Raw genomic sequence first — 12,676 nt, 5'->3', positions numbered from 1 at the left:
TGGAGATAGAAGTCTCAGATTTAGTTCAGTGGTACAGCATTTGCCTAGTGTGAGCAAGGCCCTAGGTCAACCCCTAGCACTAAAATAATCAAATATTTGTCTTTTAATCAAGACAACTGAGACCGATTGTGTGGAAAATTCAAATCTCCATGGACAGTTCTTCCAACTAATGGACAATGGAGCAAACCATGGTCCGGTCGTGGGGCTTGAACTCTGGGCCTGGGCACTGTCCCTCAGCTCTTCAGCTCAAGGCTAGCGCTCTACCACTTGAGCCACAGCGCCACTTACAGCTTTTTTCTTTTTGCTTATGTGGTGCGGAGGAATCGAACCCAGGGCCTCATGCATGCACAGCAAGCGCTCTACCACTGCGCCACGTTGGGCAGGAAAGTTTCTGCTGTAAGCTAGTTGTTACCTCATACTTTTAGGACTCTTGAAGTATTTTCCAATACTTTACACACAGGTGAGGCAGGCCACCCAGAAATAGGTGTGTGTAGTATTACAAAAAAAGGAATTTATAAGACACAAAGCTTTTAGTGAAAATGTTATTTATTCAAAATATGTTCTATAATTCTGACTCTATACCATATTAAATCAAGGCAGTGATTGATCATGTCACCATGAGATTACTGTCACCTCAGTAGCTCATCAGTACCAGCCCCTGAGTGATACAAATAAATTCAATTACTTCTTCACAATAGTATATAGCACTTCAGGACTGTATATTTCAGTTAGTTTCAGCTAATAAAAAAAATTTGTGGCTTAAAAAAGTACCCAGGTAATGATTGAGACTTTGCTGTACTGCAAAATTCAAGGGCATGATTGTTGAAAATGTCTTTACTGCCCAGGAAGTGGTTGGGAACCAGCTGTGGGCCAGGTATGTGGTTCAGAGTAGAGTGTGTGCATAAAAAATACTTTGTTCCCGGGGAATGAAGTTTGCTGGAGACACATAGACAAATGCACAGAACCCACAGCCCAAACACATGTTTCTTACAGGTTTTACTTTTTTTTTAAATGAACTTCAAATTAAAGTTCAAAGTACGAGCATTCCAAGAGCTTTTGGAAGCATGTATTTGCAGCACCAACTCCTTTGGGAAGTTGGTCTCTTTTTGTGGCACTGGGGACAGACCCAGGCCTTCCCACATCATACACAAGCATTCCACCTCTGACCATGCTCCCAGGAGAGAGTCTTGAGTCTCTTCTGATGTTTCAGGAAGTCAGTCTTTTCTCCACAGTTTCTTGATAAGCAATAAACCTTCTCAAGTTCATCTTCACATTGTCAAGAACACACAGCTGATCTGGACTGTATTTACCTCTTCCTTCCTTTCGTATCTGCTCAAAAAAAAAAAAGTATGCAATTTGGTATCTATCACAAATTCATTTAAATAAAGTAAGTATTTAATTTGGGGCATATGTAACTATTTTACACCCAAGACTTCAAGAATTTGGTGAAACAGTTTTACTCCCAAGTTAAATGAAATACAAAGAATAAAGATATATTTAGAATGTGCACCCTTTTATTGATTAATTTTTGGTAGGACTTGCTAGGCAGGCACTCTACCACTTGAGCTCTGTCCCCGTCTGTTTTCTTGCTCGCTTATTTTTTGCCTAGGCCACCCTGGATCACAATTCTAATTATGCTTCTCACTGTAACTGGGATGGCAAGCGCATGCCACCATGCCCAGCCTTTTCTGTTGACATGGGATCTCCCCAATTTTTTGCTTAAGCTGGCCTGGAACTTTGATCCTTCCCATTTCAGCCTCACAAGTAGCTTTACAGGCTAGAGACATGAGGCCTGGTGGAGTCATACTTTAAAAGAATGAATTTTATGGCACTCCAGCAAAGGTGAAGTTTTAGGGTGCAACAGAAACATTTGGAAAGTGTGCTACAAAACGGATTGGTGGGCCAGTCTTCTTATTCAAAAGGTTAGGAGTTGGGGGGAAAAAAAAGCCTAAGTGGAGGCATGGCTCAAGTAGTAAAGTACCAGTCTTGAGCAAACAAAAAGCTGAGGGACAGTACCCAGACTCTGAGTTCTTCAGAGGCTGGGCTGTAGCTCAGATGTACTACATGAAAGTGCTTGGTGGGTACAGGTCATGGCATTCACATACATAAAGCACTGGTAGAGTACAAGGAGCTGGTCAAATGCCAATCTGGCTCCAATTCCAAAGATTGGGCATCATTGCAGATCTATAACTCAGTGAGCAAGCATTTGGGATAAAGTGCTCTGGTAATCACTGACACTTACAGGGGCTGCTGCAGTCTACACATGTGCTTAGCTGTGGGTAGGAATTATACCCCCTCCCTGGAGAACACTCAGACTTGTGCATCTACAAGCAAAGCAGCTACAAACCTTCGTTTTGAAGACAGGCTGAAATTCTTTGAGAGCAGATAGCAATTTTATTTGGATTGAAGCCCTTTCAGCTTCCTCCCCATCTGCAAAGACATCAAAGAGGGCATCCAGAGCTTCTCCTACAACCACGAGGGAAGGGTCTTTGGTGGCGACCTCAAGCAGAAAGCACCCAATGGTCTGGAACAACACACACAGGTAACCTGCTATCATTGTACATTCTAATCCTGCTATCATCCTGTTTCATACAGAAATGATACAGCAGAAATGATAACTTATTAAAGAACTAAGACCTTACAAATACTTATAAACATACTAACATAACAGAAGAGTATTATACTTTACATTCCTAAATAAAGTGAATTAAGATCCACAATAACATTGGAAAAATTGATTTTGGAAATATTAGAACTCCCTGAAAAGGCTTCTGTATAGTGTTCAAGGCACAGAAATCTTACCTGTAACAACGAAATCTGCTTTCAAAAGTAGATGAAAACCAGTAAATGAACCCAGCAATTTTGCCTCACCATCTTGGTTGATACCCCCACCCCCAGTCCCCAGCCCCACAGAGCTAACGAGAGCATTCTCAAGATGTAAAGGTGCAGAGTAACCTTCTGTAGCCTGGCTGCTCTGCCTCCCAGCATCTCTGGGTGATGTGCAGCTAGGTCATGTGGCTAAGGAATAGGGTGATCCCTGGCCAGTTGGTTAAGCTCTCTGGGCCCTGATTTTTCTCTTCCAGAATATAACTGAAAGTACACAGCACTACCTATGAGGTAGTCTTATTCAAACAAGGATCTGAATCCTTGGCTCTCAATCAAATCCAGCCTTTACATCTAGCTTCCAGCTGGCAGGAAGTAGAAAGGACAGAGGAAGAAGCCCACAACCACAAGGAAGCAGTCAGACAGATCCACAAGGCTGCACAGTCTGCGGGGTGCTGATCTGGACGATAAGGACAAACAGGTGGTTTGGGGATACCCAAGGTCAAGAGAGAAAGATGCATACAATCCCAACCCAGGCAGAATCCCTGGCTTTCCTGATTTAAACCACCCACAAGGAGGGAGACTGGATCCAACTGGGAGCTTATGAATGGACTAGGAAGTAGACACATCAAGAAATGACAGCTGCAGAAGGCATAACAATGGCAGTCAAGTAAAATATTGTCCCTATTTATAATAGACACAATTAAACTGATAGGGGAAAATGCCAGGTCTGTAATTTACTTACATACCCAGAAGAGAAACTCCATAAAGTACACAGATAGACATTAATTGTTGATCTGTTATGGGGCACAAACTTAGTGGTTACTACCTTTTACATGCTTAGAAAACAAGATTTACAAATTGTATAGTTGAGAAGAGGTTACTGTTCCATTAAAGTGACAATCAGCCCTTAATGGAACACACACACACACACACACACACAGAAAGCATTTCAGGTAGTTAAATGGCAAAAATGAGGCTTAAGTTTAAAGTACTTATTTACACCTGCCATTAGATCACCCCAAAGGGATCCTTGTACGAAAGTACCTTCAGCAACTTGTTGCTAGTGTCTTCTCATGGGGCCCGCACAAGCATTAGAAACTTGTGCCAATTCTTCCCCTCTTCCCCAGTATTCCAGTATTTCACATCCATTCTGGGAGCAAACTGTTTTACCTTAAGAGTGTCAAGTGTCCCACTTTCTTTGGCCAGCATGCTGCCAGTGATTCCTGAAATACTGACAACGTTCACTCGAACCCCGACATTGCTGCTCCCAATGCCAGCTCTGCACAGTGTCATCAGCTGCTCGGGTGTCATGCACTGTTGAGAGGAAGGGGGCATATGAACAGTGTTACACCCCACCATTCCAATGGCAAATGAAAGCCAGCCATCTCTTCTATGGGCTACTGTATGAGGCCAAAGACAGAGTGAGCACCTGGCAGAGAACTTAAGTATTCTGAGCTGAGATGAGTCCTTCTCATGTCACTTGTTACTATCCAATATTTAAGGAGCTTTAAGTCCTATTAGTTTCATTTGAAGACTTTCATTTCAGATGTACATATACAAAACAGATTCCACTTCTGTTTTATATTGATCATGAAGGTTTGAACATATAGTTGGGTAAGGTGGCTAATGCCTATAATCCCAGCTACTCTGGAGGAAAATGGTGACTGGAGTCCAGCCCAGAAAAAAAATAATGAGAACTAATCACAGCAAATTGGCTGGGCATGGTGGTACACACCTGTCATCCTACTATGCAGGGGATGTAGGATAGGGGGATTTCAGTCTGAGGCCAGCTCAGTAAAAAGCAGAAGACCCTATCTGAAAAGTAATTGAAGCAAAAAGGGCTGGGGGATATGGTTCAAGTGGTAGACTGCTTGTCTAGCAAGCACAAGGCCCTCAATTCAAACCTCAGAACCATCAAAACAAAAAATAAAGTTTTGAAAGTAGCCTTTGTGTAGCCAGGTGCTGGTGGCTCATATCTATATTCCTAGCTACTCAGGAGACTGACATCTCAGGGCTGGTTTGAAACCAGCCCAGGCAGGAAAGTCTGTAAGACTCTTATCTCTAATTAATCACCTAAAAGCTGGAAGTAGAGCTGTGGCTCAAGTAGTAGACAGCACTTAGGCCCCAAGTTAAAGCCCCAGGACTACCACACACATATACAAAAGTAGAGTGCAAATAATGTAAGAATTTTGAGATGTTTTTGTGTAAGTTACTAAAGATCGTAAAAATCATCAAGTTATATAGTGCTATGTGGTGGTAATTTTCAGCTTGAGCTAATTTGTGCACAAGTTTAGAAGCAAGTTCCATGAATGTTGCACTGCCTGGCCATGACCTCTAACCAGCAGCACAGAGCAACGAGAAAAAGATGGTCAGGGGTTGGTGGCATGGCTCATTAGTAGAGCACTAGCCAATGAGTAAATGTGTCAGGTAGTGAGTCTGAATCTCAGACTTGAACAAAGATTAAAAAAAAAAAGATAGTATAGAGCCAGACTTTCCAGGTTTCAAATCCCAGCTATGCTTGGACCTCTTGGCACTCCAGCACAGGTTACTTGATTCTAAATGTTATCCACTTTGCACAGGAGGGCAGGGCCACAGATATCCACAAAGAGCTACATGGATCCAACAGTGCACACAAAACATTCACTGGTATTAATGGCAGTGAGTATTTGTAAACCCTTAAACTTCTTTCTTTTCTTTATTTTAGGTCAGAGATTGAGACTCAAACTCAGTATCTGCCTTTTACTTATTTCTGAATCTTCTGCATGGCTTTTGCCCAATGAGAAGGAACAGCTGATGGTGCCAGATTTCCCAGGAAATACTCTAATGATAGGGCTGAGCTGGGCATGCGGCTTAGTGGTAGGGCATCAGCCTAGTAAGCAGAAGATCCTGGGTTCAAACCCCAACACTACCCACAAAGAAAATTCTGCAGTAACTATGGTGAATCACAGGTATGTTGCAGTATTACCAGAACGCAAACAAGTCACCGAATGCACATGAGCCAGCAAGGTAAAGAGCTAGGGAAGCGGCAGCCAGGTCCTGAGTTCCACACTATCCCACTAGTGTGATACTTGAGTTTTGTTTTGAACTCTGTCCCTGAGCCTCTTTGTGCTTAAGATTAGCACTCTACCATTTGAGCCACAGTGCCATTTCTGACGTTTTCTGTTTATGTGGTACCAAGGAATTCATGCATGCAAGACAAGCACCCTACCACTAAGCCACATAACCCAGCCAGGAGCTGAGTTCTTTTTTTTTTTCTTTGTCAGTCCTGGGGCTTGAACTCAGGGCCTGAGCACTGTTCCTGAACTTCTTTTGCTCAAGGCTAAAGAAACTGAGTTCTTAACACCTATGATATAGTGAGCCTGAGGAGCCAGAATCTTAACATACGCGAACAGTTCCCTCTAACATACATGAACAGTTAGCTCTAACATACATGAACAGTTACTTCTAACTGAGCACAGCTTTAACTAATTGTTTTTCTTTTTTGAGACAGGGTCTTGCTGTGCAACCTATGCTGGCCTTGAACTTGCCATCCTTCTGCTGGGATTAAGGGTAGGGCTACAGGTATTCATCACCACACCTGGCTCAAGTAGTTTTCTGTAACTAGCAGATAGGCCCAGTAACTGCTCCCCGCATGCCACAGAAAATAAGAGCAAAAGCTAGTGCCAGTAGTTCATGCCTATAATCCTAGCTACTCAGGAGGCTGAGATCTGAGTATTGCAATTCAAAGTCCGCCTGGGCATTGCCAGGCGCTAGTGACTCTCTCTTATCTCCAATTAATCACCAGAAAACCAGAAGTGGAGCTGTGGCTCAAAGTGGTAGAGTATTAGCCTTGAACAAAAGAGTTCAGGGACAGTGCCCCAGGCCCTGAGTTCAAGCCCTATAACTGACATATAAAAGAAAGAAAGAAAATAAGCAAAAATACCATATTTTTCTATAGGCTCTACAGCCACATGGCAAGCTATGTGTTATTATCATTTTCATTTCACAGAAAGAGAAGGCTAACAATTATGCTAAAAGAATTCTCAACTGTAACGCCTCTATATATCACCTTTATTACAATTTTTAAAAAATAAAAGCCAGAGGTAGAGCTGTGGCTCAAGCAGTAGAGAGCTAGCTTTGAGCAAAAATAAGCTCAGGGACAGCACCAAGCTGAGTTCAATCCCCAGGACCAGCGCATGCACGCACGCACGCACGCACGCACGCACGCGCGCACACGCACACACACACACACACGCACACACACACAATTTTCAAATATACAAAGAAGCTTTTAAATCATAGAGAACATGCTAGCATGAAGTCAACGGCATCCATTTTGTTGCACAGTAACAACAACAACTACAACAGCAAAAATTCCCAGAATGGAATACAAAACAAAACAAAATAAAAACAAACTAACTCAATCTCTGGCTTCAATCCCCAGCACTGGGGAAAAAAAAGCCAATCTAAGGCGCAGACATAAGGTCCATGTCAAGAGACATAGAAGCCAACCTGAAAGGATTCCTACTATCTAAAATGAGTCAACTTTAAAAAAAAATTGTAATTGTAAAGGTGATGTACAGAGGGGTTACAGTTATGTAAGATAAATAGTACATTTATTTTTGGACAATGTCACCCCTTCCCTCACTCTCTCCCAGTTTTTCCCTCCTGTCCCTACCCACAAGTTGTATAGCTCATTTTTAATATAGTGTCTAATGAGTCCCACTGCTGCATTTGTTCACCCTTTGTCCCTCCATTTCTGTACCCCCTCCTTGCCCTCCCAAAGACAGATAAAGGAACAAACAAGTCAAACAGAAGACAAAAACAGCAGCACCAACAACAAAAAACCCTCTTGTTTAAAATGGGTCAACTTTTGCATCAAAAAGAGTAATTAGCTGGACTTAATGGTGCATGCTCTTAATCCCAGCACTTGGGAGACAGAGTGAAGGAAGATCAGAGAGTTCAAGGCCAGACTAGGTTGCATACTGAGGCTCTGTCTCAAAAAACCAGAGGGAATGAAAACAAAACCAAAAAATCAACACCCAGTTGTATGGCCACAGAAGCACTTCCAACAAGAAGACACTTCAAGTTTCAAAGTAGTTTTCAAAAATCTTACCTGGGGAAGGTTATTAGAGGCCATTGTTTGCAAAAGGGCCCTCAAGGCACTAGTTATGGCTTCCAGAAAGTCCGGGTGGTCAGCAAAACCTAAAACAGAAAGTTACCACAAAACACAAAGATCAAGTCAAGTTCTCTCTCCCAAGACAAGCTCTTCTGAGAAAATTGGATTAAAGGAAGCATGCCACATGTTAGCATATGCTATGATTAATTTTTTTTAAATTCTTGATATTTAAGCCAATGTTTAGTTCACAGAGCTCTGGACAGTATAGCTGTGGAGTCTAAAGATGACCAGGGGAGATGTCCTGCCCAAGTGTGGTGGTGTTCACTGGACTCACGTTGGAATAGGACGGGCCTGAGCCACCTGCTGTGCAGGAACTTAGTCTCACCCACCTCCATCATGGCACTAGGCAGCCCCCCTGGTTAAGTTGTCTCCCATGCCAGCCTTCTTGCCAACCCTAGCCCACTGCAAGCCAGGAGCTGCAGCCAAGGGGTCTAGGCTGCCCTGCCCCCAGGTCTTCACCAACCCCACCCCAGCTCCTCATCCATTTTCCAACTGACCCTCTTCTCACATAGGAGCAGCAGAGCAGCAGTTACAGGGGATGGTGCAGGTAGTCACTGGCAAGGGTGAGTGAGAATCCCTGCACTTCAATGGGAAGGGAAAGCACTGGTGTGTTACGACTGTAACTTCCAAAAGGGTCACAGCAACACTGCCAGTCCCCTGCTCTGGAAGCCTGCCCTTCCCACAAAGAAGGGGAAGCCCGTTCCCCCACGCCTTGAATCTAGTTGTGATGTGTGACTTCTTCAATGAACAGGACATATGAATGACCGGCTAAATAATAAAAGACAGTATTAATTACTGCTGTTTTTACTGATTTATTTTTTGTGTTGGTCCTGGGGCTGGACCCAAAGGAAAAAAAAAAAACTATTGTGAGAAACTATAGTTTTTCTTTTTCTTTTTTTTTTTGGGGGGGGGGGGGGGTCCGGTCGTGGGGCCTGAACTCTGGGCCTGGGCGCTGTCCCTCAGCTCTTCAGCTCAAGGCTAGCACTCTACCACTTGAGCCACAGCGCCACTTCCGGGTTTTTTCTTTTTGCTTATGTGGTGCAGAGGAATCGAACCCAGTGCCTCAGGCATGCAAGGCAAGCGCTCTACCACTGAGCCACCTTCCCAGCCCTATTGTTTTTCTTGAGACAAGGTCTCACCCTATAGCCTTATCTAGGCAAGGAAAACATTTCTGGTCATTCATCCAAGTTTGAGAAAGATACTTCAACCCATCCTGATATAGTTTCAGTTAACAGGTCAGCAGACCTGGCATTCCCTAAGAAATTGAGGAAATACTTCAAAGAAGTTAGAAAGGGGTGAGATTTGAAATGTCTTTCTGGGCTGGGAATATAGCGCAGTAGAACAGAGTTTGCTTAGCATGCAGGAGACCCTGGGTTCAAATCCTATGCTACTGCCAAAACAAACAAAAAAGTTTCTGAGAACATTACATAGCACCAAAGAAGCTGCAGCACACCTAAATGTAAGTAAATAGTCAACCTACAAATCAGACAGCAGATTATGCTCTAATGAATTTTTCAGATTGATTGTTAACACCCTGATGTGGAATAGAAAATATATCCCAGAATGGGATACCACCATTCTAACTACAATACCAACAATAGCAAAAAAAATGATTCCAACTTCCAGAATCTAGGAAAACCGAATCCTAAACAATGTAATGGAGCCCAACTGACAGAATGAGAATTCAACATCATTGAAAATTAGGTGTTTTGAAAATCAACAGCTCCTAACAAGAGGGAAAAAGATAATGATGCTTTTAATGCAAGAATCAAACTAAAACATCTGTCATTTTATCCCTGGTGCTAGCCAGAAGCATAATGTTGGCATGTACAGAGACTCATATAAACTTCATAACTATTCAGAACTGTATTTTAGCATTAAAAATAAAACAAATTAGAGCTGTATAAGTCTCATGCATTTAACTTTCAAATACAGTTAACAAAAAAGGCAAGCAATTTAGCCTCATCCTCCCCACCAAATCCACCAAAAACATTATTCATACAGTCTCATAAAATTACATCTAACTAAATCACAGGCGTCTAAAAGGACTGTATTAGAATATCATCTCTCAAAACTGGAGCATCTCAGCCCTGGTGAAAAGTCTGAGAGACAGTAATCCTAACCAATAGGTGCAATGGTGTCTGTCTGCCAATCTAGAGTATTGTCTAGTATCTGGGGTCTCATAGTACATTTTTGTGGAATCCAGGGTCCCCTAGTACATTACCTGAAATTTGGGCCCTCTAGTACATTGTCTGGAATCTTATTTCACTCAAGCCCATAAAAGTGAGTAGCTGGCACAATCTGACCATTGGAGCAGAGGTGGCTGGCCTGATCATGACCAGCCACATTTCCCCCTCACCCTGAACCTTCTTCGGAACCTGGAACATACTTAGGTGGTGTAGACGTTGGGGATGGGGGAGGAGAGGGGAGGGGAGGGTCATTCTGGCCTTTGCTGGCATTCTGTCCCTTTAGCCAGCCTGATACCCTCAAGACTAGGAGGAGGTGCCCTCAGTGCTCATGTCCCTAGCCATCCGCTCATTCCTGTGGTCTGAGGCAGGGAGCAGAGTCAAACAGGAATCTACAGCCAGGGTCCCAATGAGCAGGGCCCACTCATATCTCCTAACTGCTTCCAAGTGCTGCCAGCCATGAGCTGACTTTGTCAAGCTCTGGTCTATAGCTGTCATCTCTTGCTTTTGAATCGTTTCCCAGTGAGTGAAGTCCCAGTACCTAGGGTCTATCCCCAGCCAGCAGAAAGGCTTCTTTGCTGTAATGAATGCACCTGTTCTTTGCTTCGGCTATATACAGAAGCACTTGGGTATGTTTCTCCCAGATCATGTGGCTTCCTCTGCAGGCATGACTGCTGGGGCCACAGAGACCACACCAAGCTGAAGCCTGGGAGAATGATGGATGGCTTCTGAACTATGGTCAGGGTAACTAAGCACTTTGTAATAGTTTTATTTTTGTTTTGATTTGTTTTGCCAGTCCTGAGGACTGAACTCAGGGCTTGGGCACTGTCCCTGAGCTTCTTTTGATAGCATTCTACCCCTTGAGCCACAGGGCCACATTTGGCTTTTTCTGTTTATATGGCATTGAGGAATAGAACCCAGCGCTTCATGAATGCTAGGCAAGCACTCTACCACCTAGCCACATTCCCAGCCCTGCACTTTGATAGTTTTAAATAAAATCCTATGCTCCTGGCTACTGAAATAATCTTAAGAAAAAGAAAGAAACACATTTTTGTGACATGCTGCTAGGTTAAGAACATTCTGATGTGTCTTGAAAGCCACTATGTTGTTTTTATAGATATCACCTTCTATAGCCACTGTCACAATAAATGACCAGGGCTGGACATGTTCATTGGCCCTCCACACATGAAAGGGATTGGATTGCAGACGGGAAAATTACTACTGGAGAAGGATTGCCATTACAATGTCTTTGGATGTCCATGTTGCTCAGGTCTGTTCTGTGTCCTATGCCCTCCTGTGTCTCTTAACACTGATACTTGGAGAAATGGAGGTAAGAACTGGCCCCCAAAGTAATATCCTGGTTATTTATTTTGGAATAACAATGAACTCTCTTATAATAAAATCCTATGAGATAGTCAGTTATGCAGTATATATATTTGGCAGTACTAGGGTCTGAATTCTGAGTTTCTCACTTAAGCCTCCACTTCTGGTTTTATTGATAATTTAATGGAGATAAGAGTCTCACAGACTTTCCTGCCCAGGCTGGCTTTGAACTGCAATCCTTAGATCTGAGCTTCCTGAGTTGCTAGGATTATAGGCGTGAGCAACTGACCCTGGGCTTGCCTTGGTTATTTTTGAGATAGAATTCTGTTTGTTTACTGGACTGGCTTAGAACATAATCCTCCTATTTATGCTCCTTTCTGTTGAGATGAGGTCTCAAAAACTTTTTTGCCTGGGCTGGCCTGAAACTGAGATCCTTCTGATCTAAGCCTGAATGAGGGGATCCTGGATTCCAGGTAATGCATTAGGGGACCCCCAAATTCCGTGATAGTGTGGAGGAGCTTGCACCACACTGTGTATGGCTGGCTGGGTCATGTAAAAATAATGTTGAGAGAGCCTCATGGAGCCCATCCTGTCTGAAGAGCTTCCCAGTTTATTCTTAGCTCAATTAAATCAGTTGGTTTTTGTTTGTTTGGATTGATGAATTTGATTTAATAAATAGTAACCACATCTCCCTTAGATTAGTATTTTTGCAATTGTGGCCTATAAATTGTGGCCTGAAACTACATATAAACACTTTTAAATTAAAAATAAAATTTATGGCCTGCTGCTGGTGGCTCATTCCATAATCCTAGCTACTTAGGAGGCTGAATTTTGAGGACTGAGGTTCAAGACCATTCCATGCAAAAAAAGTCCATGATACTCCAATTAACCAGCAAAAAGACAAAAATGGAGATGTGGCTCATGTGACAGAGTGCGAGTCTTGAATGAAAAAGCTAAGGGAGAGAGTAAGGTCCTAAGTTCAAGCCCTAGCACAAGCACAAAAACAAAAACAAAATCACTCTAGGTTTTTGAGCATAAATGAAATTAATCCATAGGAGCTGTAATCTAAGAGATTCAGTAACTTCCACGCAAAGGCATTTGACGAAAGACGTGTTACAAAAGCAAGGTGGCACAAAAAAAAAAAAAGGTAGAGAACTGTGTGAGGATTTGCGCTATCACTGTC

General features: G+C 42.9%; 1 protein-coding gene across 2 annotated transcripts in view; it reads right to left on the bottom strand.

Annotated features, from left to right (window-relative positions):
* Positions 1-1,011: 1,011 nt before the first annotated feature.
* Positions 1,012-12,676, bottom strand: part of Heatr3 (HEAT repeat containing 3) — a 38,125-nt gene continuing 26,460 nt past the window's right edge. Inside the window, exons 12-15 of one of the 2 annotated variants that reach the window (XM_042693443.1) lie at positions 7,922-8,010; positions 3,997-4,143; positions 2,348-2,524; positions 1,012-1,329 (exon numbers count right to left, since the gene is read on the bottom strand). In XM_042693443.1, coding sequence (XP_042549377.1) covers positions 1,207-1,329; positions 2,348-2,524; positions 3,997-4,143; positions 7,922-8,010 — 536 coding nt within the window. In that variant the 3' untranslated portion in view covers positions 1,012-1,206. The remainder of the gene's footprint in view (positions 1,330-2,347; positions 2,525-3,996; positions 4,144-7,921; positions 8,011-12,676) is intronic. The other variant, XM_042693444.1, reaches the window with a different exon arrangement.

Source organism: Dipodomys spectabilis, unplaced genomic scaffold, assembly GCF_019054845.1.
Source record: "Dipodomys spectabilis isolate Male_0828 unplaced genomic scaffold, ASM1905484v1 ptg000165l, whole genome shotgun sequence".
NCBI classification, from domain to species: Eukaryota; Metazoa; Chordata; class Mammalia; order Rodentia; family Heteromyidae; genus Dipodomys; species Dipodomys spectabilis.
Note: the sequence above shows the minus strand (reverse complement) of the source record. Positions and strands in the feature narration are given on the sequence as shown.